At 38.0% G+C, this 23,517-nt stretch overlaps 1 protein-coding gene and 1 pseudogene across 3 annotated transcripts in view; both read left to right on the forward strand.

Moving 5' to 3' along the window:
- Nucleotides 1-645: 645 nt before the first annotated feature.
- LOC122739147 lies at nt 646-1,142 on the forward strand (annotated as a pseudogene).
- Nucleotides 1,143-3,566: 2,424 nt separating this feature from the next.
- Nucleotides 3,567-23,517, forward strand: part of SPPL2A (signal peptide peptidase like 2A) — a 68,072-nt gene continuing 48,121 nt past the window's right edge. Inside the window, exons 1-4 of one of the 3 annotated variants that reach the window (XM_043985695.1) lie at nt 3,567-3,820; nt 17,500-17,619; nt 17,941-18,120; nt 21,356-21,445. In XM_043985695.1, the coding sequence (XP_043841630.1) occupies nt 3,755-3,820; nt 17,500-17,619; nt 17,941-18,120; nt 21,356-21,445 (456 nt within the window). In that variant the 5' untranslated portion in view covers nt 3,567-3,754. Of the gene's footprint in view, nt 3,821-4,213; nt 4,237-17,499; nt 17,620-17,940; nt 18,121-21,355; nt 21,446-23,517 lie in introns of those variants that run through there. The other 2 variants (XM_043985696.1, XM_043985697.1) reach the window with 2 other exon arrangements.

Genomic DNA, 23,517 nt, shown 5'->3' on the forward strand with positions numbered 1-23,517 from the left:
ATAGAGCACTGCGCTTGGAGTCAGGAAGATCTGAGTTCAAATTCAGTCTCATGCACTTGCTAGCTATGTGAACCTGGACAAGTCACTTAACCCTGTTTGCCTCAATTCCTCATCTGTACAATGGGAACACACCAGAAAAGGAAATAGCAAACTACTTTAAAACCTTTACCAAGAAAATCCCAAATGAGGTCATGGAAAATCAGACATGACTGAAACAATTCAACAACAACAACAAATACCCACTTCAGGGCTACTATTGCAAATTTACAACTGCTCCAAAATGTTAGTCTGGTTTAGCAATATAATATTCTTCATCCAAGTGGATGATTGAGTTGAATGGGCCATCAGTCCATTGAAACAGTTCATTCATTCATATATTGTGGATAGACACTGAAGAAGACAACTGGACCCAGAATTGAATAGGAGTAAGAAAATAGGCCAATAGGCTAGATTGCATTTGAGCAATTACACAGCAAAATCAATGATCCTAAGCTGCTCCCTAAAACAACAACAGCAAAAGAGTGTGGCTGGCTCTGAGTTTGATTCTGTTTCTCTGAGTTGCAACCTTTTTGGTAGATGACATTCTGGTTCTTTGAATCACAGCTTTGAGAGATCACTTGGGGTTGCTTCCTTTTCAATTCAGACATGGAAAACAATTATGTTGAGATCCAGAGAAGCTGATACAATGCCCAAATGATTAAAAAAAAATCAGATCAGGGCCTGTAGATTCCATTAATATCTGATCAAATGCAAAAAGAAGCACCCGGATGTTGCAAATAAATTGGTGACGTGTCCTTTCAACCCTTACCACCAAGTTCTCTGAGTTGAAATCAGCCACCACAACTCAAGCTTTAGTGATAAAAGCAGCACTGAACAGGCTATTGTCAGTTAATCCAGGAACTATAGATTGGAGGCTCTGATTGTGAACACATGGCAACACCCTCCTTGTGATGAAGACTGGAATAAAGATTTGTGGGAGCAGTCCAGCACTACCTTCTTCTGGGGCACTGCTAACCACAGTGGCAATCATAGCCCTGCAAACAATGTAGTTTCGAAACATGAGTCAACTAGTTTCAGGCATTTGGATTCCCAAGTCTCTGCCATGTGTACTTCCACAGAAGAACAATGGAAATGCACAGTAACTGAAAATCTATCTCATCAAATGACAGATCCAAGAAGACATGTTTGCCTCTTGCTGTTTACTACCAGTGAGTTCTTCATTTCTCTTCCTAATCTCATTTTGTAAAGATAAACTGTCTGTGCCTCTGAAAATAATAGAAATAAAAGAGTGAGACACAATTGAAAACAACAAAATGGGTTTGATTAGAATAGGATGCAAACTCCTTGAGAGCAGAAACTTTTTCTATTTTCTTTGTATCCCGAGTGCTTCTAACTATACATTGACAATATGTAACAAATGCTAGTTGAAATGAATTGCTTATTGAGAATCAGCTAAATTCACAAACCTGAAATGCTAAATACTAGCTTAGAGGCTCCTATTCTCAAAGCACTCTACTTTGCTGATTACTAGAATGTAAACTTCTGGTGGATAATAGCCCATTATCTCAACTTTAAATATTTCCCAGTACAATTGTCCATTAATAACAACAATAACAACAGCAGCAGTATTTATCTAGTACCTACTATGTTCCAGGCACTGTGCTAAGCACTTTACAAATATTATCTCATTTGATCTTCACAGTGACCCTGTGGTGTAGGTTTTATTATTATCCCCATTTTGCAGTTGAGGAAACTGAAGCAAATAGAGATTGAATTACTTTCCCAGAGTCATGTGGTATCTGAGGTCAAATCTGAACCCAGGCCTTCCCTGACTTCAGACTTAGCTCTATCCACTGTACATCTTAGCAGTTGTATCAACTGAATCAATGAATGTTAATCCTTCCCACACAGAGAAATATATAGTACTGATATCCTTTAAGTTCCAACCTGAGCAACCAGATGCTCTCCCATTAACACCCCCTTACTGCACTTCCAACAAATTTGGAAGATACAGTTTGTCTCATATACTGTCCCCATTTTTTTTCCAAATAAGGAAACTGTGGCTCAAAATGATTCATTGCTTCTTTAGATTCCTTCTCCTTTGATACTTAACAATAAACCAGTGGACCGTGTGGTTCAGTGACTAGAATTCTGTACTTAGAGATGGGAATTGCTAAATTCAGATCCCACTACAGTCATTAGTTATGTCAGTCAACTAACATTTGTTAAGTGTCAGGCATATAGTATGCGCTAAGCACTGAGGATCCAAAGAAAAAAGGGGAAAAAACAATCCTTGTTTCCAAGATCACAGTGTAATGGGGGAGACCACAAGCAAATAACTATGCACAAACAAGATATATAGTATACATATGTTATATATTATTACATATTACATAATGCATATATATTAAATGGAGGTAGTCTTCAAAGGTAAGGCACTGGCATTAAGGAACATCGGGAAAGCCTTATTGTAGAAGGTGGGATTTTAGCTGGGACTTGAAAAAAGCCAGGAGGCAGAGGTGAGGAAGGAGAGAATTCCAGACATGGTGTCAGCCAGTGATGGCCAGAGTAAAGAGATGGAGTGTCTTGTTTAAGGAACAGAGCAGAGGCATTTGTGCCCCGCCCCCTCCGTCTTAGTATTTAGCGGAGAGTAAGGTGTAAGGTAGGAAGGGGCCAGGTTATAAAGGGCTTGGAAAGTCAGAGGGTTTTATAGTTCATCCTGGAGGTAAAAGTCAGCTACTGAAGTGTGTGGAATAGGGTCAGACCTACAATTTAGAACAGGGGCTTTCATCAAGGTAGACGTTATGAGGGTGGAAATGACGAACCACTAATTGGATATAGGTCAAAGGACTTGGACGTTGATTAGATAAGGAGAGTGAGAAAGAAGAGTAAAGGTTGTCTAGTTTGCCAGCGGCAGTGGCTGGGAGATACCTTCCATAGGAAAGACTGTGAGTAGTTCATGTAATCACTCCTCAACTTTTGAGGATCTAATAACACATGTAAAGTTCTTCCAAGCTTTAAAATGCTATGTGAATGCTACTTATTGCTATTGGATAGTAAGGGTATCACTCTTCCCATTTGACAGCTGAGGGAAGTGAAGCCTAGAGCCAGGAAGTGAATGACTTGGCCAAGATCACACAGTCTGCATTCAAACCCGGGTTCTCATGCCAAGTCCAGTGCTTTCCCCCTCGCTACCACAGCGACGTTTTTCATGACTAGGTGAAAAATGAGCACGAATTGGAGGACTGGAGGTTCCGCTGCTGCAGGACGCTCCTGGAGAGGTCGTGCCTCCAAGGTCTAGATGGTACAATCTTAACCTGGGCCAGAGGCGAATTAGGGAATGTGGGGACTAAGATAGGGCTTGAAAGGAATGTGGGGCACACCACGGGAGAGAGTTGGTTAGGAGAATGCAAAGCTGTCCAGAAGGGGAACGCAGAGCGAAAGGCTGGGGAGCAGGAGGTCAGAAGTGACAGCCCCGCCCATCCCCACCGAGCCCCGCCCACGGGGCGTAGCCACGCGTGGGGACTTTCCTTCAGTCCTCCCCATCTTTCCCCATCCACCCCCGCCCCGCCCCCGCTGGACACGTCGGGGCGGAAGTCGAGGTTCGCTCCACCACTGGCGCCCAGGCTGAAGCCACCCGCTTGGGGTCCGAGCCGGAAGGAAGTGGAGTGGAACGGGCAGGAGCCGGCTCCTCCTTGCCGGGTCCGAGCGGCAGCCAGCGTCTCTGGAACAGGCGCTCCAGGGGCCGAGGGGGATGGGGACGAAGAGGCGGCTGCTCCCGGCCGCGGCCGTCCTGCTCTGGGGCTTTCTGCTACGGACGGTAAGGGAGCGGCGGGCGGGGCGGCCAGAGTGGCCGGGGCAGCGACGGAACTCAGGCTCCCTCCCATTTCGGCCTTCCCGGGCCGAGCCACAGGGCGTGGCTGAGGATGCCCCCAGGTTTCCCTCCCTTCCCTCCTCCCCTTCCTTCCTCCTTTACCCTCCGCCCATTCTGCCCTGCATTCTCCTCCTCCTTGTATTCGCTTTCCCTCTGCCCCCTTTCCCTCCTCCCTTCTTTTCCATCCCTGTTTCCCTTTCCTTCCATTCCCTTTCTCCTGCCTCCTTTCATTCCCCTCCTGCCTCCTTCTGTTCTCCTCCTTCCCCTAACACCCCTCCCATCCTCCTCTCTTTCTTCTCCCCTTTCCGCCTGTTTTATGCCACTTCTTTACTTGCTGTCCCCTGGAATGCCGTGCCCCTCGGGTAAGGTGTAGGTGGAGCTTTCCCTCTCTCCCAACCACTTCCCCCCTCGTTTCCCCAGATTCTTGCTCCCCAAAACAGTTCTTCGCTGTTGTTTCAAGCAGTGATTTATTGCCCTCTGGACTGTGAAGAGTTAGTTGCCTTTCTGGGAATAACTTTAATGTCCCTCCATCCTGCCCCAAGAGTTAGACATTCCCAGAGTGTTTAACTTGCACATTTGCGTTTTAGTTGTGCTAATAGGCGCTTGGTAACCCCCTCCCCCCCCCCCCCACCGCTTGAATTGGCAACATTAAAGCAGAGCATTAGACTGTTCAAGAGCTCTATCTACTACAATGTCATTTAGTACACTTCCCCTTTTGTATAACTTAAAGGAAACCAAATCACTGCGTGGAGCAGCGCTTCAGATTTGAAATGATCACAAAGCCTGTACGATGATTTCACTTTTGTTTTATAGTTTCAAGCTTCATCTTGACGCTTCAGAAGTTTACAGCAATAACTTTAAATGGGATATGTGATCATAGTAGATTTAAAGCTAGAAGAAAAGTTATCTAATCCTACCCCGTTTTAAAAAAAGCCTTTAAATGTACTAGTGAGTGGTTTATAATGCATACCTTGCAAAAAAAACCTTTTTTTTCCTGGATACTGTTTTACGAATTTTTAAAATACCAAATCTATATTGAGAATGCTTGGTCTAGCTCGATTAAAACTAACACCGGTGAAAGGTTTATGTTTTATCTTTAGTTGTGGCGAAGGTTCATAATTAATGGATAAATTAAATTCCACAAGTTTATGCTTGCGTACCATCTACCGGGAAGTATTCTGTGCTGTACGGGAAATATAAATGAGATGAAATAGCTAAAAGTCTTTGGGGAGAAATACTAAAATGGATCTGGGATCTCATTGATTTGAACGATGCTTTTAATGGAGCCCATGCCTCCAGGCCCATCCTGTGCAACTCTTGATTTGCCAAAAGTTCTACACCTAGGGGTGCATTCAAAGCGCTATCGACCTCCTCCCTTTCTTCTGATATTGAGAGAATACCAGAGAGTACTAAGGCTGTCCAGTGACATTATTCTTACAAAGTCATCAGACCATCTTTTTCTAAAATTCATTTCTCCATTTCTCCCTAGTCTTTGAATTATAATCCTTATGTTATTGCAAACTACTCACATCTGCCATGTCCCTCTTAATACCCTTCTGTGTGTTACTCAAGTTTAATTCTTTAGAGATTGTAATATTCCATTATTTGAAACAATTTTGAAATACTAGAAGGACTTTGGAATTAAAAAATATAGGCTTTTATATTTGAGAGACATTTGATGGCATTAGTGTGTGTCCATATACATACATATATACACATAGGTATAGTCTTCAAGGAACTGACAATCTGATAAGGGAGAGTATATATTCTGTCTTTTACCTCTTTCTGGAGCAGAGTGTGTGTGTGTGTGTGTGTGTGTAATTTTGCAACATTCACTTTTGATTGTTTTGTGGTGTGCTTTCAGTTTACATTGTTGTAGTCATTATCTGTGTTGTTTTCTTGACTTCATCAGATCATGTAAATTTTTTATGCTTCTTTTTCTAAATATAGTTACAAAGTAGATAGTATGTGATTCTCCTGTGTTCTCTAGCTCTTGATACTTTTCATAGCATTATTTTATACCTTTTCATGTGATTCTGATGGGGTTTTTTAAAGTTAGAGTATATTTTTAGAAAATAAAAAATATTTACAGTTTTTCCCACAATATAACAAGTCCTCTCCCCAAAAACCCTTAACACGATTTTCTGTAAAACAATTTAATTCTATTTTTTCTTCCATTTTGCTGCTTGTGCCTCAGGGCCCAACAGACTGCACATCTTATCTTCCACCTTTTTGTACATTTCTGGTTTTATAATGCTTTTCACTATATTTGCTTGGATTTAATTAACTCTTTGTGACTTACTTGAAATTTCTCCTTTTTACCCCACCTTTGACACTTATTGCTCCTCTCAAGTTCTCTATTGCCCTTCCTGTATTCCTGTGGCTTATAGGTTTTTTCTTATTTTTAAAATAATTATTATTCTTTAATAATATTCTTTCTTATTATTCTTTAATAAATTTCTTGTCCTTCACTTTACCTTTTTCCCTTTATGTTCCATAGCTTCTTTTTGCTTTCTCTTTGTTCTGACTCTTTGAAAGGAAGGGAAAGTTAGGGAAGGGAATAAGCATTTATATAGCACCTACTGTGTGCCAGGCACTGTGCTAAGGACTTTTTACAAATATTATCTCATTTGATCTTTACAAAAACACTTGGAGATAGGTGCTTTTATTATCCCTATCTTACAGTTGAGGAAACTAAGGCAAACAAAGGTTAAGTGGCTTCCCAGGTTCACACAGCAGTCAAGTGTCTGAGGCTGAATTTGAACTCAGGTCTTCCTGACTCTAGCCCTGGGCTCTATCTACTCTGAAATTCAAATAAGGTGGTTCTTTGAAGTACCCATATCCTATAGTTTTTGCTCAGCAGGTACCATTTTCTCCCTGCTTTGTGTCTACTGTACTTGACAAAAAACATTTTAATTGATGTCTTGTGGGGGTTTTTTATATCACCCAATATTCCCTCCCCAACCATCTCATTTTTTTAAAAAAAATGTTTTAAACAAAAAGAGAAGAGAAAAATGTCAGCAAAACTGAGCATCATATCAAAAAGTCTAAAAATATGAATAATGTACCATACCCATGGATCTACCATCTCTACAAAGAATGGTGTGTGTGTGTGTGTGTGTGTGTGTGTGTGTGTGTGTAATTTTGCAACATTCACTTTTGATTGTTTTGTGGTGTGCTTTCAGTTTACATTGTTGTAGTCATTATCAGTGTTGTTTTCTTGACTTCATCAGATCATGTAAATTTTTCTATGCTTCTTTTTATTCATACTATAATTTTTGTTGATCCCAAATTACTTTGTTTTCCTTCTTCACTCCTTTTCTCCCACATCATTGGAAATCTTTATTTCCCCTCATTTATTCTTCAAGTTTCATTTTACTATCTTTCCTATTTCATATAATCCCCTCATTGATCAAATAAGACCATACTTGTAAGACACTTTGTAAGCTCTAAAGCAGTGTAAATGTTAGTTGTTGTTATTGTTATTACTACCACCACCATCATTACTGTATTCTATCATCTTAAGCTACTTGTGTCAGTTCATGTAATAGACCCTACAGGCCCCACCCTTGACCTTCACTTCACTAATAGTCACACTTCTAATGTGAACCAGTGAAGTTTATTTGATCTGTAAAGTAACCCTAAAGGATATTTAGGACTGACCTTTTTTTATTTAACAAATTAAACTAAAACCCAGAAAGTATTGTGTTTTGGTATTGTCAACAAGGGGTCTAGAATCCAAGTTGCTCATTCATTTAAGTGATGGGATTGGCAACTGGCAGAGATCCAATTGGGAAGGAGACTGGATAACGAGCACAAGGAATGAAAATCAGTGATAAACCACTGGGGTGCAATGCTGAGATTATCTTCCATTTATACTGAATATGTCTTATATACACATCATTATTTGCCTGCTGTTTCTCCAGTAAGATGTGAGTTTCTTGAGGAGAGGGACTGTGTTTTTGACTTTCTTTATATCCTCAGCATTTAGCCCAGAGCCTGACTCATAGCAAGTGCTTAACAAAATGTTTGCTGACTGAGTGACAAGGGCAGCGACCTTGCCACTGTGTGAGATAGAATCAATAATGTCATAGTGGAATGTATACAAAAACTAGCTCAGTTATGAGGCATGATGCTCTTCAGAGTCTGCTTGACTAAGGTCAGTATTGGTTCTCTAATATGGAGTAGGAATGATCCTGCAGTTGGAATTAAATAGGCATGCTAGTGAGGCTTAAAGGTATGGGGGAAAAGAACACAGGCTGGCTATTATGGATAAAATCTTTTTAAGCTATCAAATAATCCCTTGAGGAGATTCTATAGCAGAGACTTTTAAAAACTTTTTAATTCCTTTGAAATTGAATAGGGACATAGTTAAAAGACTGAAAACAAAAAAAGTCTAGATAAGCAGGCTCTACTCTGGATAGATAAATGTAAATCGATGTACTTTTCAGAAATCAGAGCTAAAACTAATCTTTATACTGTTATAAAAGATTTGGAGGAAGGATTAGATAGGAAAATGTTCATTTTTGCAAATGAAGTCATTCTTCTGAATAGAAAAAAGCTAATAGCTATAAGGTCTGAGACCAAGTGGTATATTAATTTCATTGTAGGGGCAGCTAGGTGGTGCAGTGGATAGAGCACTGGATCTGGAGTCAGGAGTACCTGAGTTCAAACCCCACCTCAGACACTTACTACTTTTGAGACCCTGGGCAAGTCATTTGCCTCAGTTCCTCATCTGTAAAATGGGGATACACTGGAAAAGGAAATGGCCAACCACTCCATTATCTTTGCCAAGAAATCCCCTTGGCAAAGTCCATGGGGCCACTTAAAGTTAGACACCACTGAACGATGCAACAACAGTTTCATTGGGGGAGGGGCAGTGAAAAATCTGTATTCTCATTTCTGATGCTGAAATATTTGGATGATCTTGGGCAAGTTATTTAACCTCTTTGGATCTCAGTTTGGGCTAAAGTAGATGACCTGTGAGGTCCCTCCAGATCTATGATTCTTTGAAGTTAGGAAGTCAATAAATATTTATCAAGTGCCTGTTATGTTCCAAGCATTGTGCTAAATACTGTGTTCTGCTCTTGAGGAGCTCAAAATCTAACAGAAGAGACAACATACAAATAACCACATGCAAACATCTCGATACAGGAGAAATTGGACGTGATCAAAAAGAGAAGGCACAAGAGGGATCATGAAAGGCTTTCTGTAGAAGGTAGGATTTTAGCAGGGACTTCAAGGAAGTTGGGGCTGAGAAGGGAAAGCATTCCAGGTGGAGGACAGCCAGTGAAAGTCATCAGATGGAATGTTTTATGTGAGGGACAGCAAGGAGGTCAGGATCACTGGATTGTAGAATACACAGGGGACTGGGATTGGGGGATGGTTATAAGGTATAAGAAGACTGGAAAGGTGTGGGGGAGGGGCAAGTTATAAAGGGCTTTGAATGCCAGGCGAGATTTTGACTTGTGATTCTGAAGGTGATAGGGAGATACTGGAATTTATTGAGGAGTGGGCTGTGACACGGTCAGGAAGGAACCATAAAGGTAAGACAATGCATGCAGAGAAAAAAATAACTAAACTATAGTTACAGGATGTCGGCCTTCTGCTCTATCAGTTATGACCCAATAAGTAAGTATTTATTAAGCAATTAGGAGTTGCAAGGCAGTGAGGATGCAAAGACAAGAACCAAACAGTCCTGGCCTTCAGGGAGGTGATGTACTGCTTGAACAACATTTTGTACCCTATTAAGCAAATGCAAGTTTTGGGATGGCCACTAAAAAAAATGGGGGTGATCAAGCATTAAACAGCCATTATATGATGAGATATTGTTAGGCTCTGAGAATACAACTACAAAAGTGAAACAGTCCCTACCCTCAAGAATATTGTGTTGATAACCCGAAGAAAAAGAAAAAGCCGGTCAAGGAGCTGGCAGGGAGGTCAGCATGCACAAAGGCATGGAAATAGGATCTGGAGTTCAGGAAACAGGAAGTAGAAATTTGATGAAAATCTTCAGTTATATGAAGGGGACTAATATAAAATAAGTCTGAAAAAGTAGGCAGGAGCCAGATTTTGCAGGCCTTTAATTGTTCAGCTAGGGAATTTGTATTTTATTCTAGTGGCATTTGGAACCAATGAAGCTTAGGAAGGGTGGGGAACATTGGGAAAGTGAGATGTGACCTAGTCTGAACTTTGCATTAGGAAGATTATTTTGGTAGCTGTTTGAAGCATGAATTGGAGATGAAAGATTGAAAGGAGGGAGACCAATTAGGTTGCTATTGTAGAGGTACAGGCAAGAAGTCTTGATCTGAACTAAAGTAACTGCCCTGTGAGTGGAAATAAGGGGGAAGATTTTAGAGATGTGGTGGAGGTAGAATCTATAAGACTCATTAGATATGGAGAAAAAGGGCAAATATGAAGATGACTAAGTTTGGAAGGATGGTGACAATCTCAGCAGAAATAAGGAAATTCTATTTCTCAGATGAAATAAGGCATGGGTTTCTGAGGTATGAAAATTAATTCAGTTTTAGATTTGTTAAGTTAAAGAAATTTATAAAAATACATCTCATCTTGAATTATTTTTTAAATGTTCTGTAAGAACTCTTTGTGATTAATAATTCTGATTTTTAAAAATCTGACCTTTAAAATCTTTAAGGAATTGACACAAATTCCTAAGAGTAAGATCTATTCCCTAAGAGATTCAAGAGTCATTGTAGACTGATCCCTGAAGATATCAACTCAAGGCATTGTTGTAACCAAAAGGGCCAAGAAATTACTGACTATTCTCAAGAACAACATTAAAAATAAAAAATGCTTACCCTTTTACAAAGTCATGGTTTTTTCTGCAGCCTTACTGCACCAAAGATAAAATAGAACTAGTTTGAGGAGAGGAAATAATATGATTAAAGATTTGGGAGGTTACTCTATGACAAGAGTCTTAAAAACATGAGGACTCTTTTGTTTGGTTGGTTTTTTGTGTTGTTGTTGTTGTTGTTGTTTTTTGGTGGAGCAATGAGGGTTAAGTGATTTGCCCAGGGTTACACAGCTAATGTCAAGTGTCTGAAGCTGGATTTGAACTCAGGTACTCCTGAATCCAGGGCTGGTGCTTTATCCATTGCACCACCTAGTTGCCCCCTAACATGAGGACTCTTTAAGTCTGAAAAGACCAAACTGAGAAGATCATAGACCCAAAGACTATAAAATTATAAATGGTCTCAATAAAGTGAAGAGGACATTATTCACCAAATCTAAGAAATAATTAAGTGAGAAAAGGATGAGAAGATGCAGTTAAAGAATGTCAAAGGGCCATTCTGGTAATACTCAGAGCACTGGAATGAGATATATTTAAGACAATGAAGGAACAGAGTTCTTGTCCTGGTTTTTTCTCATCCCAGACGTGAAATTAGGCTAGTCGCTTTACCCTACCAGTTTCTTTATCTGAAAAAGTGAGGGGATTAAATCAGGTGTTTTTTCAGCTCCTTTTCAGCCCTAATATTTAATGAATCTATTAAATAAATGCCATTTTTTTCCAAGAAGACTGTACAGTTTGAAAATATTAATAATATTTTTAAAAATGGTTCATATAACTCATTGTGGTCTTGTCATCTACAAATGTATTAATGAAAATTAGGATATTTGAGAGGCAATTCAGATGTTTGAAAAGGAAATCGGGGCAGCTAGATGGCACAGTGGATAGAGCACCAGCCCTGGAGTCAGGAGTACCTGAGTTCAAATCTGGCCTCAGACACTTAACACTTACTAGCTGTAGGGGCAGCTAGATGGCGCAGTGGATAGAGCACCAGCCCTGGATTCAGGAGGACCTGAGTTCAAATCCGGCCTCAGACACTTGACACTAGCTGTGTGACCCTGGGCAAGTCACTTAACCCCAATTGCCTCACCAAAAAACAAAAACAAACAAAAAAACACTTACTAGCTGTGTGACCTTGGGCAAGTCCTTTTACCCCAATTGCCTCACTTAAAAAAAAAATGAAATCACCCTTTTTTCCTGTTGACTTTCTTAACCTCTTCATTTAGTACTTTAGATCATCTCGTCCTTATTAAATCTTCTCTTGGAGTCTGTTACATTTTATCCTTATGTTTCTTGTTCTTTAATAGTACCATTTCATCTTCTTAATCTATTGATATCCCCTAAAGTTCTGTCCTTGGTCCTCCTCCGTACTTTTTGTTGGTGATCTCAGCACTTAAATGTAGAAAAGTTCCAAATCTGTAACTTTTCCCTGTAATTTCCCCTGAGATCTCCAGTCTCCTATTTCCAAATGCCTCCTAGACATAACTATCTAGATATTCCACTCCTATTGGGACTTCACACTCATGCATTCAAATCTAAATTATTTATTTCCACTTCCTCATCCAAAACTCTCCTACCTTGTTTGGTTTCTCTATTTCTACTGATGACATCACCATCCTCCTAGTCACCCAAGCTTGTAACTTTGGAATCATTTTAATTTTTCCCTCTTTTACCCTGTGAATCCAATTACTTGCCAGACTCTGGAGGTTTTTATTTTCCTATTTGTACACCCAAAGTACAATGCTTTGCACATAGTAAGCACTTAATAAATACTTTTTTAAAAAAATTCATTCCTCCTACCTTCACTATAACTCATAGTCTTTCCTTTTTGTTTGTACTGTAACCACCCTACTTCAGGCCAGTGTGTGTATGCCATATATTCCTATATGCTACTATACTACCATCCTAACAGGATTGGGTGTTTTTGTTTTGTTTTGTTTTGTTTTTGCTTCTGGTCTTATCTTCAATCTGTTCTTGGTCTAGTGGAGAGTGCTGCATAGGAAGTCAAGAAACCTGGGTTTGACTGCCACTGCCCCTTACTAACTCTGTGACCTTCTGCAAGTCTCTTAACCCCTCTGGGCCTCAGCTTTCTTATTTGTAAAATAAAGAACTTAGAGAAGATCTCTGTGTGCTTTTCAGCTCTAAATCTTATGTCACTGTACCAGTCCTCTACTTAAATATTCAGTGACTTCCTTAGGCCAACACAGAATAATATAAACTCCTGACCCTATACATTTAAGATCTTCTATATCCTAGCCCCAACCTACCTTTCTGGCCTTATCTCTTACTTGGTATATTCTTAATTGCAGCCCAATTAGACTATTCCTCATCTTTAATTCTTGCCCCTTTGCATCCCCTCACCTTTGCTCACATTCATCCCCCAAACCTAAATGGATACCCATTTCCTTATCCCATTTATCTATTGAAATCTTACTCTTTGTGGTACAACTCAAGTGCCCTCTCGTCTATGAATCCTTCTCTGATACCCACTCTGCTTTCCCTGCCTCTCCCTACTGAGTGAAAGGGATCTCTCCCTCCTAGATTTTCTAAACACGTTGCCTTAGACCTCTTTGTACTTATCACACTCTCCCTTCCGTCATAGTTATTTGTATATATGTCTTTCCCCTCATTAAACTGTAAGCTTTAGAGCAGGATCTCCTCCACCTGTTCTTGTATCTCCACAGCCTAACACACTGCCTTTTATATAGAAAACATTTAATAATAAGAGTTTATCAAATTGCATGCCATGTAAGACAACTGTTCACTCAATTTGCCCTTGTACCACATGTCCCTTAGTCATATAATACTGGGTACTTAAATGTTTAGTCATAATACTGGATTAGATGAACCATGGTTTTGAATAATATGAGTTTCTTTACTTAATGGACATGAAGTTCCAGAAGTCACTTATTTGAGTATTTATAGTCTTAATACTTTCATTTAAAAGTATTGTCAGGGCAGCTAGGTGGCAGTCGATAGAGCACCGGCCCTGGATTCAGGAGGAACTGAGTTCAAATGTGGCCTCAGACACTTGACACTTACTAGCTGTGTGACCCTGGGTAAGTCACTTAACCCCAATTGCCTCACACACTCTTCCCCCCAAAAAAGTATTGTCTTTTATGAAAAAAAAGTATCGTCTTTGATTCAGAACCATTCATTTGTAATTTCTTAACAACTTTTCTTTTAAGATATACCCCTTCCCTGAAGATTTTCCTAAATATTCTGGTTCAGATTGGTTTACATCTCTTTTTTTCTGACTCTCTGTAGTAATTATCATACATTGGCATTGTTGTCCCCAGCGAGGGAGGCTTCAGAAGATTGAATAGTTTAGAAGCTGGTATCCAAGAACTGAACTATGGCTTAAAATATAGTAATGATGAATTTGTTGCCAGAGATAGAGTATACCTAAAAAGAGTTTGTAAAAATATATTTTTATAGAATCTTACAAATTTAATCACAAGGGCTTTAAGCAAAAAAAAAAAAAAGAGGCGGGGATGGAGAAAACTGCATATGTATATCCACCAAGCTAGGCACCATAGAGAATAACTACCATGAAGGAAGAAAAAGACCAGTAAAAGTTCCCAGTAATTCACAGAAGATAAATTAAAGAAAGAAGCTAGTCTAAGATGGCTTCTGGCTTAAACTAAAAGCCTAAATTTAAGCCATGATCTAAGATGATGACTGCACAAATGCACAGAGTACAGGTAATAAGATGAAGTGAAGATCTTAACTTAAGGAAGCAATGTCCACAGAGAGGTGGTAGGAGGGGGGCTCATGGCTGGAATATGGATCTAGAAGGGATTTCATTATTTAGAAAGAAGAGAATAGAGAAAGAAAGGGCAAAAGGAGAAGTGGAACAAAGTAGCATGGTATATTAAGAAATTATACTCATTTTAAGATATTCATAAACTAGATAAAGAATGCCTAATGGTTAAAAACAACAGAGAAAGTAATGTTGCTGTAGGGAGTACACAACAGAGCTACCTGGCCAGAAGGGAAAAGTTGATGAATTCAGGAAACAGACATGTCACAGAAGTTTGATACAATAGTGATAAGGGATTTTGAGTTTCCAAACTCATTCTATGGCAAGTAGTATTGTATTAGTTTATGTTTCCCCTTCTCCCTTCTTTTCTGAAATGATTGTTGGGGGTGGGGGAGGGAAGAAGATGGAGTCATGGAAAGTTTTTTTAAAAATGCCTAAAGCCCTCAAACAGAATGCTTCTAAGAAAGTGAGCCAAGTTCTTATGACATTTACCATTCATGTGTCACTAAGTCATTTCCTACTTTATCATTTTTGGGGTTTGTTTTATTGATGCATCATAAGTTTGTGTAACTATCAGTGAGCCTTCTCTTGTTATTTAAAAAAAAAAAGTAAGCAAGACCAACTGATGTAGTGCCTGTGTCTGATAGTTCACTGAATTCACCATTCTACAGTGCTTGTCCCTGTCACTCCAAGGAAATGTTTCTTGTATTAATCAGATCAGAGCTTTCAAAATATATTTATAATTTTATTACTATTACTACTAATCACTAACATTTATACAGCTCTTTAAGGTTCATAAAGCATTTTCCATATATTTTCTCATTTGATCCTCACAACAACACTGAGATAAGAGCTATTATCCCCACTTTTCAGATGAGGTAACAGAAGCTGAAGGAAACTAAGTGACTTCCCCAGAGTCATGTAGCTAGTAAGTATCTGAGATGAGATTCAAACTAAGGTCTTCTGAATCCAAGTCCAATTTTCTGTCCACTATGTTGAGTAATAGCTACTATTTATATGGTGTGTTAAAGCTTGCAAAATACTTTGTTCACAAGAATCCTGTAAGGTAGGTAATACGTGTAATAAACAGCTAATATCTGAGGTAGAATTTGAACTCAGGTCTCCTGGCTTCATCTTCACTAATCTTTCTACTTTGGGGGAAGTAAACACTTCCTTTTTAAATTTGTGATAAAGAAGGATAGAAAAGCCAAGCATAGTCTGATGTATGCTGTAAATTTGGGGAGAGTCTATTTCAGAGAAGTCTATTTCAAGAGAAAGGGAGGATCCCTAGAATTCTATAGGAGAAATAAGATCAATAGGGAAAGAAGTGTTCATAAATGAAATTCTGAAGACAGTAAGATAATTCTGATGAGAAAAAGCATTGTTTAAAGAAATAAATGTGGCTGCCTAGAGAGCTGAAAGACTGGCTTCAATTTTAAAATGACATGTACCAGAAATGGAGTGCAAGGGAAAGTAATGGAAGACGAATATAGAAATATGGTATAATCCTGTTAGAACTGTATCAGAAATTCTTAAGTTCAAATTTGGAACTATGCCCAAAGGGCTATGGGACTGTGCATACCCTTTGACCCAATAATACCACTACTAGGTCTATATCCCAAAGATATCATAATGTATTTTCTTCTTTTTTTTCTTTCCTTTTCTTCTTTTTTTTTAGGGCAATTAAGTGACTTGCCCAAGGTCACATAGCTAGTAAGTGTCCAGTGTCTGAGGCCAGATTTGAACTCAAGTCCTCCTGATCCAGGGCCAGTGCTTTATCCACTGTGCCACCTAGCTGCCCCTGTATTTTCTAAAATTGTTGATACTACTTTACTTTATAAATTAATTGCTATTGATTGCTATTACACCAGGTTTGACAATAAGCATTTATTATTAATTAATATTATATATCAGTAAAGTATTGACCTCCTGATTCCCTAACTTCTCATGGTCTCAGACCTTCATGGTCCCAGGATCATTGTATTGCTGAGAAGAGCTAAGTCTATCACAATGTTGCTGTTACTGTGTACAATGTTCTCCTGGTTCTGCTCACTTCACTCAACATCAGTCCACATAAGTCTTTCCAGGTTTTTCTGAAATCTACCTTCTCATCACTTCTTACAGCACAGTAGTATTCCACTGCATTCATATACCACAAGTTGTTCAGCCATTCTCCAATTGATAGGCATTTCCTTGATTTCCAATTCTTTGCCACCACCAAGGGAGCTGCTATAAATATTTTGTACATGTGCATCCTTTTTTTTTTTTAATCTCTTTTGGATACAGACCTAATAGTGGTATTACCGGGTTAAAGGGTATGCACAGTCCCTTAGCCCTTTGGGCACAGTTCCAAATTTCTTTCCAGGATAATTAACATTTTTTAAATGGTTTGGAAGTACAGTCATAGCGTAGGGAGAAGTGAATCTTTCATATTCCCCAGTCATCTTCCCCAGAATTTTACCAATGGCCTACAAATGTATTTGCACAAAAGATTGTGTATATATCATAAAAACAACATAATTTGTGCACGGATCCATTTGATCGTCCACCTCTCGTTTCCAAGAATTTTCTCTGGCTGTCCACCATGCCTGGAATGCTCTCTCTCCTCTCCTCTGACTGCTGATCTCCCTTACTTCCCTTAAGTTCCAACTAAAATCCCCTTTTGCAGGAAGCCTTCCCTGACCTCTCTTAATTCCAGTGCTTTCCCTCTTTCAATTATTTCCTATTAATCCTGTATATAGCTTGCTTTGTATATGTTTGTTTACATGTTGTTTCCCCTATTAGAAAACTCTTTGAGGTCAGAGACTATCTTTGGTCTCTTTTTATACCCCAGTACTTAACACAATGCCTGGCACACAGCAGGCACTTACTACATGTTTATTGATTAATCACATTTGTAGGCTTAAAATATCCCACAAGCAAGAAGCAAGTCCCTGCAAAGAATCTTCCACAAACATGTGGTTATGTGATATGATGCCTAAACTTGTATAAAACACCAATAAATCTTGAGTTATTAGTAAACAGAATTGTTTATGTAGAAATTTTTGTTCTTAGGCCACTGCTCAGGAAGGAATTATACATGCATATGGAACCGGAACACCATCACTATCTAAGGACTACTGCATGCTATACAATCCCTACTGGACAACTCTTCCCACTACAATAGAAAATGCAGTAAGTAGATTATATTAAAATGAAGATACTGAGAGTGGTTAGTTTTATAACATATAGAGCCAATAGCAATTTATGGTGGTTAAGGAATGATGAATAGTGATTTTACTTATTTCATTCTCTTGGCTATAATAAACTAGTCTATAGAAAGATCAGTTTGAGAGTTTCTTGTAATTATAAGAATTAATTTAGATCAAATAATGTATCTGATCTGCAATACTAACGTGTCAAACTAGTACTGGTTTCTTATCTAATATGGCCTTTTTTGAGGGGGAGGGGTATATTGATTGCCATATAAACTAAAAATATTTCTTATATTTTCAGACTTCACTTAGTTTGGAAAACCTGACCACACCACTCTGCAACATTTCTGACATTCCTTCCACTGGAATAAAGAACAAAGTAGTTGCAGTATCATGGGGTACCTGCGAATTTCTGGAAAAAGCCAGGATTGCACAAAGAGGAGGGGCTAAAGCCTTGTTGGTTGCCAATGGCAGTTTACTTGTAAGTATTAATAGGCTTAAAAAAAACAAAACAAAACCCAAAAAACAGTATGTACAAATGACTATAACAACAGTAAGGTGAAAATAAAAACCAGCTCATCAGTTAGCATTTATTAAGCATTTGTTATGTTTTTACAGTGTACTAAGTGTAAGGGATACAAGTAAAGGCAAAAACATTTCCTACCTTCGAAAAGCTTCCAGAATAATCTTAGAGGGGGAGGCTCTAGTGGCTGGGGATGGGGAAACCAGGAAAGGCTTTTTGCAGAAGGTTGCATTTAATGAACATTATATTACTTTGACCCAAAAAAGTGACATGAAAACATATCTTAATCCCTTCTTTTTGGAAGTAGAAGGCTCTGGGTGTGTAATGTTATATACATTGTCAGAGTTAGTTGTGTTAATTTTGCTGAATGGCTTTTTTCTTCTTTGTTTTAAATGATGGCCTTGTAGGTAGGGAGGGAAGATAGTTATATTAGGAAATAAATATGAGAAAAAAACAAAGGCTTGAGAATAAAAAACAATTAATTGAGCCAGAAAACAATTGAGAAAAAAATTGGCACCTGACATAGTAACTCTGCCTCACAGTATATATAATGTTTAGCTTAGTGGTCCTCTACCTCTCTGCTATGAGGACAGAGATGTATTTCATTGCCTTTTTTTCTGAAGTAATAGTTTTCCCAGTTATGAGAGTTCAGCTTCCTTTTAGTCTATTAATTGACATTATTATAAAAATTAAGTATATTCTTCCCTTTGTTCTCCTTTTTTCACTTTATATCAGTTCATATAAATCTCCCTAAATTTCTCTGAATTCTTCATATTCATCATTTCTTCCTGCACTCCATTTCATTTGTCCTATGATATATCATAGTTTTTAAAGCTATTCTCCTGGTAATGGGTACTTACTTGTTTTTTAGTTCTTTGTTACTACAAAGAATCCGCTATGAATATTGTGTTATATATTGTTCCTTTGTTTCTTTCTTTAACTAATTTGGGGCATGAGATTAATAGATCATGGCATGAAAAAAGTTATGAACAGTTTAGTCAAGTTTTTCTACATAATTCCAAAGTGATATCCAGAGCAGTTAAACCAATTTACAGTGCTACCAGTAGCATATTAATATGCCTATCTTCCCAAAGCCCCTCTAACATTGACAGTCCTCATTTTTTTATTTCTTCCAATTTTCAGGGTGAGAGGTGAAATACCAGTTATTTTAATTTGAATTTATCTTACTATTAGTTATTTGCAGTATGTTTTCAAGTGTTCATTTATCATTTGCATTTTTTTAAAACTCTTTTATGTCCTTTGATCATTTATCTGTTGGGAAATGGCTATGTAGTGATATTATATATTTGTACATAATCTCTCTATCTTGGATATCAAACTGTTTTCAGTGATATTTGATGCAAAGACTTTTTTCCGCACCCTAGTTTCTCTTATTCTGTGTTCATTTATTTTATTCATGCAAAAGTTTTTAAATCTTATGTAATCAAAATTGCCAATTTGTCTTTTATAATATCCTTTATCCTTTGGTTAATAATTCTTCCCTAAGCCTCAATTTCAAAAGGAACTTCCTGTTATTGTCTTCTAATTTTTAATGATTTGGCCTTTTATAATCAGATCACATATACATTTTGAAATATGATGGACTAACCCTAATTAATGTTTTCCATTTTTCTCAGCAGTTTTCCCCCTCCAGAAAAGTAGTAATTTATGTTCTTGGGTTTATTAATTACTGGGCTACTGTTTTCAATTTTTCGTTTGTTTGGTTTTTGGTTTTGCTTACCTGGCTTGTCACACTGATCTGTTTTTTAACAAACACCAAGTAGTTCTACTTTCAGTCTGCTTTCAGTAGACTACTGCTTTGTAATTTGATGTCTAGTAATATTATGTTCCCTTTTTCTATAACTGCCCCCCGCCCAGGATTTGCCTTGTTATTATAGACTTTTTCTTCCTCCTTCAGGAATTTAGTTTGTCTAGTTTGAGAAAACTATCTCCTCAGTAATTTTCTTGGAAAATCCCTTAATCTGTGAATTAATTTAAAATAGCATTTAAAAAAATATATTGGCACAGTCCAACCATAAGAAGGAAATATTTCTCCATTTAAATCTCCTCTTATTTCTACTGAGTGTTTTGAACTTCTTTTATTTATATAAATATTGTGTATGTGTTCCCAGATAGTTTATGCATTTTTTAGTTATTTTGAATGGGATGCATTATTTCTTTTTGGTTTTTGTTAAAATTGTATGGAAACATTTATTGTGTGTGTTTTTAGTTTATTTCCAGCCATTTTGCTGAAGCTTCTAATCCTCCCAAATAAGTTTATTGATTCTCTGGGGTTTTCTAAGAGTAAAGTCCTTGACTGACTTTCACCACTATTTTGACACTTGTGGAATCAAGAAAATTTTATATGAACTCAGATTAATGAGCTTATTTCCTTTTACTTTAGTGATTTTGTGTTTATATTGTTTGTTATAAAAACACGTGTGTAGTATTACTGATAAACAAATTGGAAAAGAACTTGTAGCTTCAATACTTATGTTTCTAATATACAACATTTCCTAAGAATATCAATAGTTCTCCACCTCATAAAAGGGTTTTGCCAAACCTACTTTATTCCCCATTATAATCATGGAGTAGAAATTATAATCTATATTATTTTGCTGCATAAGACTTTTGTAATTGATGATTACAAAATACAGCATTTGGCCCCAAAGAATGTTAACGATTACAAAATTCTTATGTACCCAAATAATATAGATTATAATTTCTATTGTTTTTTGTTTTTGTTTTTTTTTAGTGAGGCAATTGGGGTTAAGTGACTTGCCCAGGGTCACACAGCTAGTAACTTTCAAGGGTCTGAGGCCACATTTGAACTCAGGTACTCCTGACTCCAGGACCGGTGTTCTATCCACTGTGCCACCTAGCTGCCCCATTTCTTTTGTATTTTAATGGCCATTTCTCTAAGATCATTGAATCTGACATTTGACAAAATTTGGAATAAACACTATATATGATGTCAATCATTTTTTGCCATAAGAGGATTTGAAGTTTTTTGATGTTTTGTTTTTCAAAGAAAAGTTCATTTACATAAAATGTTGTTAATATTAAGATATAACACAACACAATAGTGTGGCATTCAAATGGTAAAGCATTTTTGCTTAATGTTTTTTAATCAGTTATTTTTTTATTACTTCTTTACCTCAGATATATTTTTGTAATACATTTTCTCTTTTAGTTTCCTCCATCAGGAAACAGATCTGAATTTCAAGATTTAAGAATATTGATTGCGTTTATGAGTAACAAAGACTTGAGAGATATGCAACAGGTAAGTTAGTTATATTTAGTGTATATTTTTAATACTACTGAAGTCTAATTTCAATAACTATATTTTTACCAATTCTGCGATATGTAATGATTGACATAATGTGGTATAATATAATCAAGGATGTTATGTGTGTCAGTGAATAAAGCACTAAATGTAGAATCAGGAAAACCTGAATTCGCTGTGACCTTAGGCAAGTCATTTAACCTCTCTCTGCCTTAGCTTCCTCATCTGTAAAATAGTAATAATATCAGCACCTAACTTTTAGGTTTGTTTTGAGGATAAAATGAGATACTTGCAAAGTGCTTTGCAAACCTTAAAATGCTATATAAATGCTAGGTATTATTATTATTAATGGCAACAACACAGAATTTAGAGTAGCAAGCTTGGACTCATCAGACCTTCATGTGAAAAACCCCTCATTGACTTGGTCATTCCTGCTACCTATCATCTTATATCTCTTCCCTTTCATGACTGAACTCATTGAGAAAGCCAATCTACACTTAGTACCCCCCACTTTCCTCCTTCTCACTTGTTTCTAAACCTTTTGCAGTGTGACTTCTGATCTTGTCATTCAACCAAAACTGTCCTCTCCAAAGTCACCCTTGATTTCTTTTTTTTTTTTTTTGCAGGGCAGTGGGGGTTAAGTGACTTGCCCAAGGTCACACAGCTAGTGAGTGTCAAGTGTCTGAGGCCGGATTTGAACTCAGGAACTCCTGAATCCAGGGCCGGTGCTTTATCCACTGCACCACCTAGCCGCCCCCCGCTCTTGATTTCTTAATTGCCCGATCTTACTGCCTCTTCTTAGTTCTTATTCTCTTTGATCTCTCCATGCCATTTGACAGTATTGATCTTCTCATCCTTTTGGATACTCTCTCCTCCATGGGCTTTTGTGATGCTGTTCTCTCCTAGTTTTCCTTTTATATGTCCAATTGCTCCTTCTCAGTCTTCTTTGCTGATTTTTCATCCATGTCAAGCCCACTAAATGGGTATCCCCCAAGGCTCCGTCCTGGGTCCTCTTCTTTTCACTCTATTATTGTCTCACTTCTCTTATGGCTTCAATATCACCTCTATGCAGGTGATTTCCAGATCTCTATATAATCCCCAATTTGTCTGCAGAACTATAGTCATGCATCCCCAGTGACCTCTTGGACATCTCCACTTGATCTTTCAAAGACACGTCAAACTCAATGTGACCAAAACAGAAGTTCTTATTTTTTCCCACAGCGTTCCTTTATAACTCTCAAGAGAATTACCATCTTCCCAGTCACCAGGCTTACAACCTTAAAGCCATCTTTAATTTCCTATTCACATCCCATATACCCAAACTACTGCCAAATCTGGTCATTTATACCTGTACAGCCATAGTTCAGACCCTTATCACCTTTCACCTATAATTGCCCTCTAACTGCTTAAGTCTCCTGGCCTCAAGTCTCTTCCTATTCAAATTCATCTTCTACTTAGTTGTTAAAATACCATGTAACGGGGCAGCTAGATGGCGCAGTGGATAGGGCACCGGCCCTTGAGTCAGGAGTACCTGAGTTCAAATCTGGTCTCAGACACTTAACACTTACTAGCTGTGTGACCCTGGGCAAGTCACTTAACCCCAATTGCCTCACTTAAAAAAAAAATACCATGTTACCTCCCTACTCAATAAGTTCCAATGGTTCCCTCTTACCTCCAGTATTGAACATAAAGTCTTCTATATGGCATTTAAATATCTTTGCAACCTGGGTCCCTTCTATCTCTGCAGCTTTCTTACATCTTACTCCCTTCTCCATACTCTAATGTTGTCCTCCTTGCAGTTCCTCACAAGTGACCGCCTCTCTCCTGGCTCCATGCCTTTGCATTTTCTATCCCCTATGCCTACAATTATCTAGCCTTTCACTTCTGTTCCTTCCTTTCTCTTACTTCCTTTGAGACTCAGCTCAAACACTACTTTATGTGGGAGACCTGTTCTCATCCTTCCAGCTGCTAGCACTGTCTCCTTTCAGATTGCCTTCATTTACAATCACTCTATCTTGAATGAACCTACTTATTTAGGCGTTTTCTCTCCCATTAGAAAGTAATGGGGG

This window comes from Dromiciops gliroides, chromosome 2, assembly GCF_019393635.1.
Source record: "Dromiciops gliroides isolate mDroGli1 chromosome 2, mDroGli1.pri, whole genome shotgun sequence".
Taxonomy (NCBI): domain Eukaryota; kingdom Metazoa; phylum Chordata; class Mammalia; order Microbiotheria; family Microbiotheriidae; genus Dromiciops; species Dromiciops gliroides.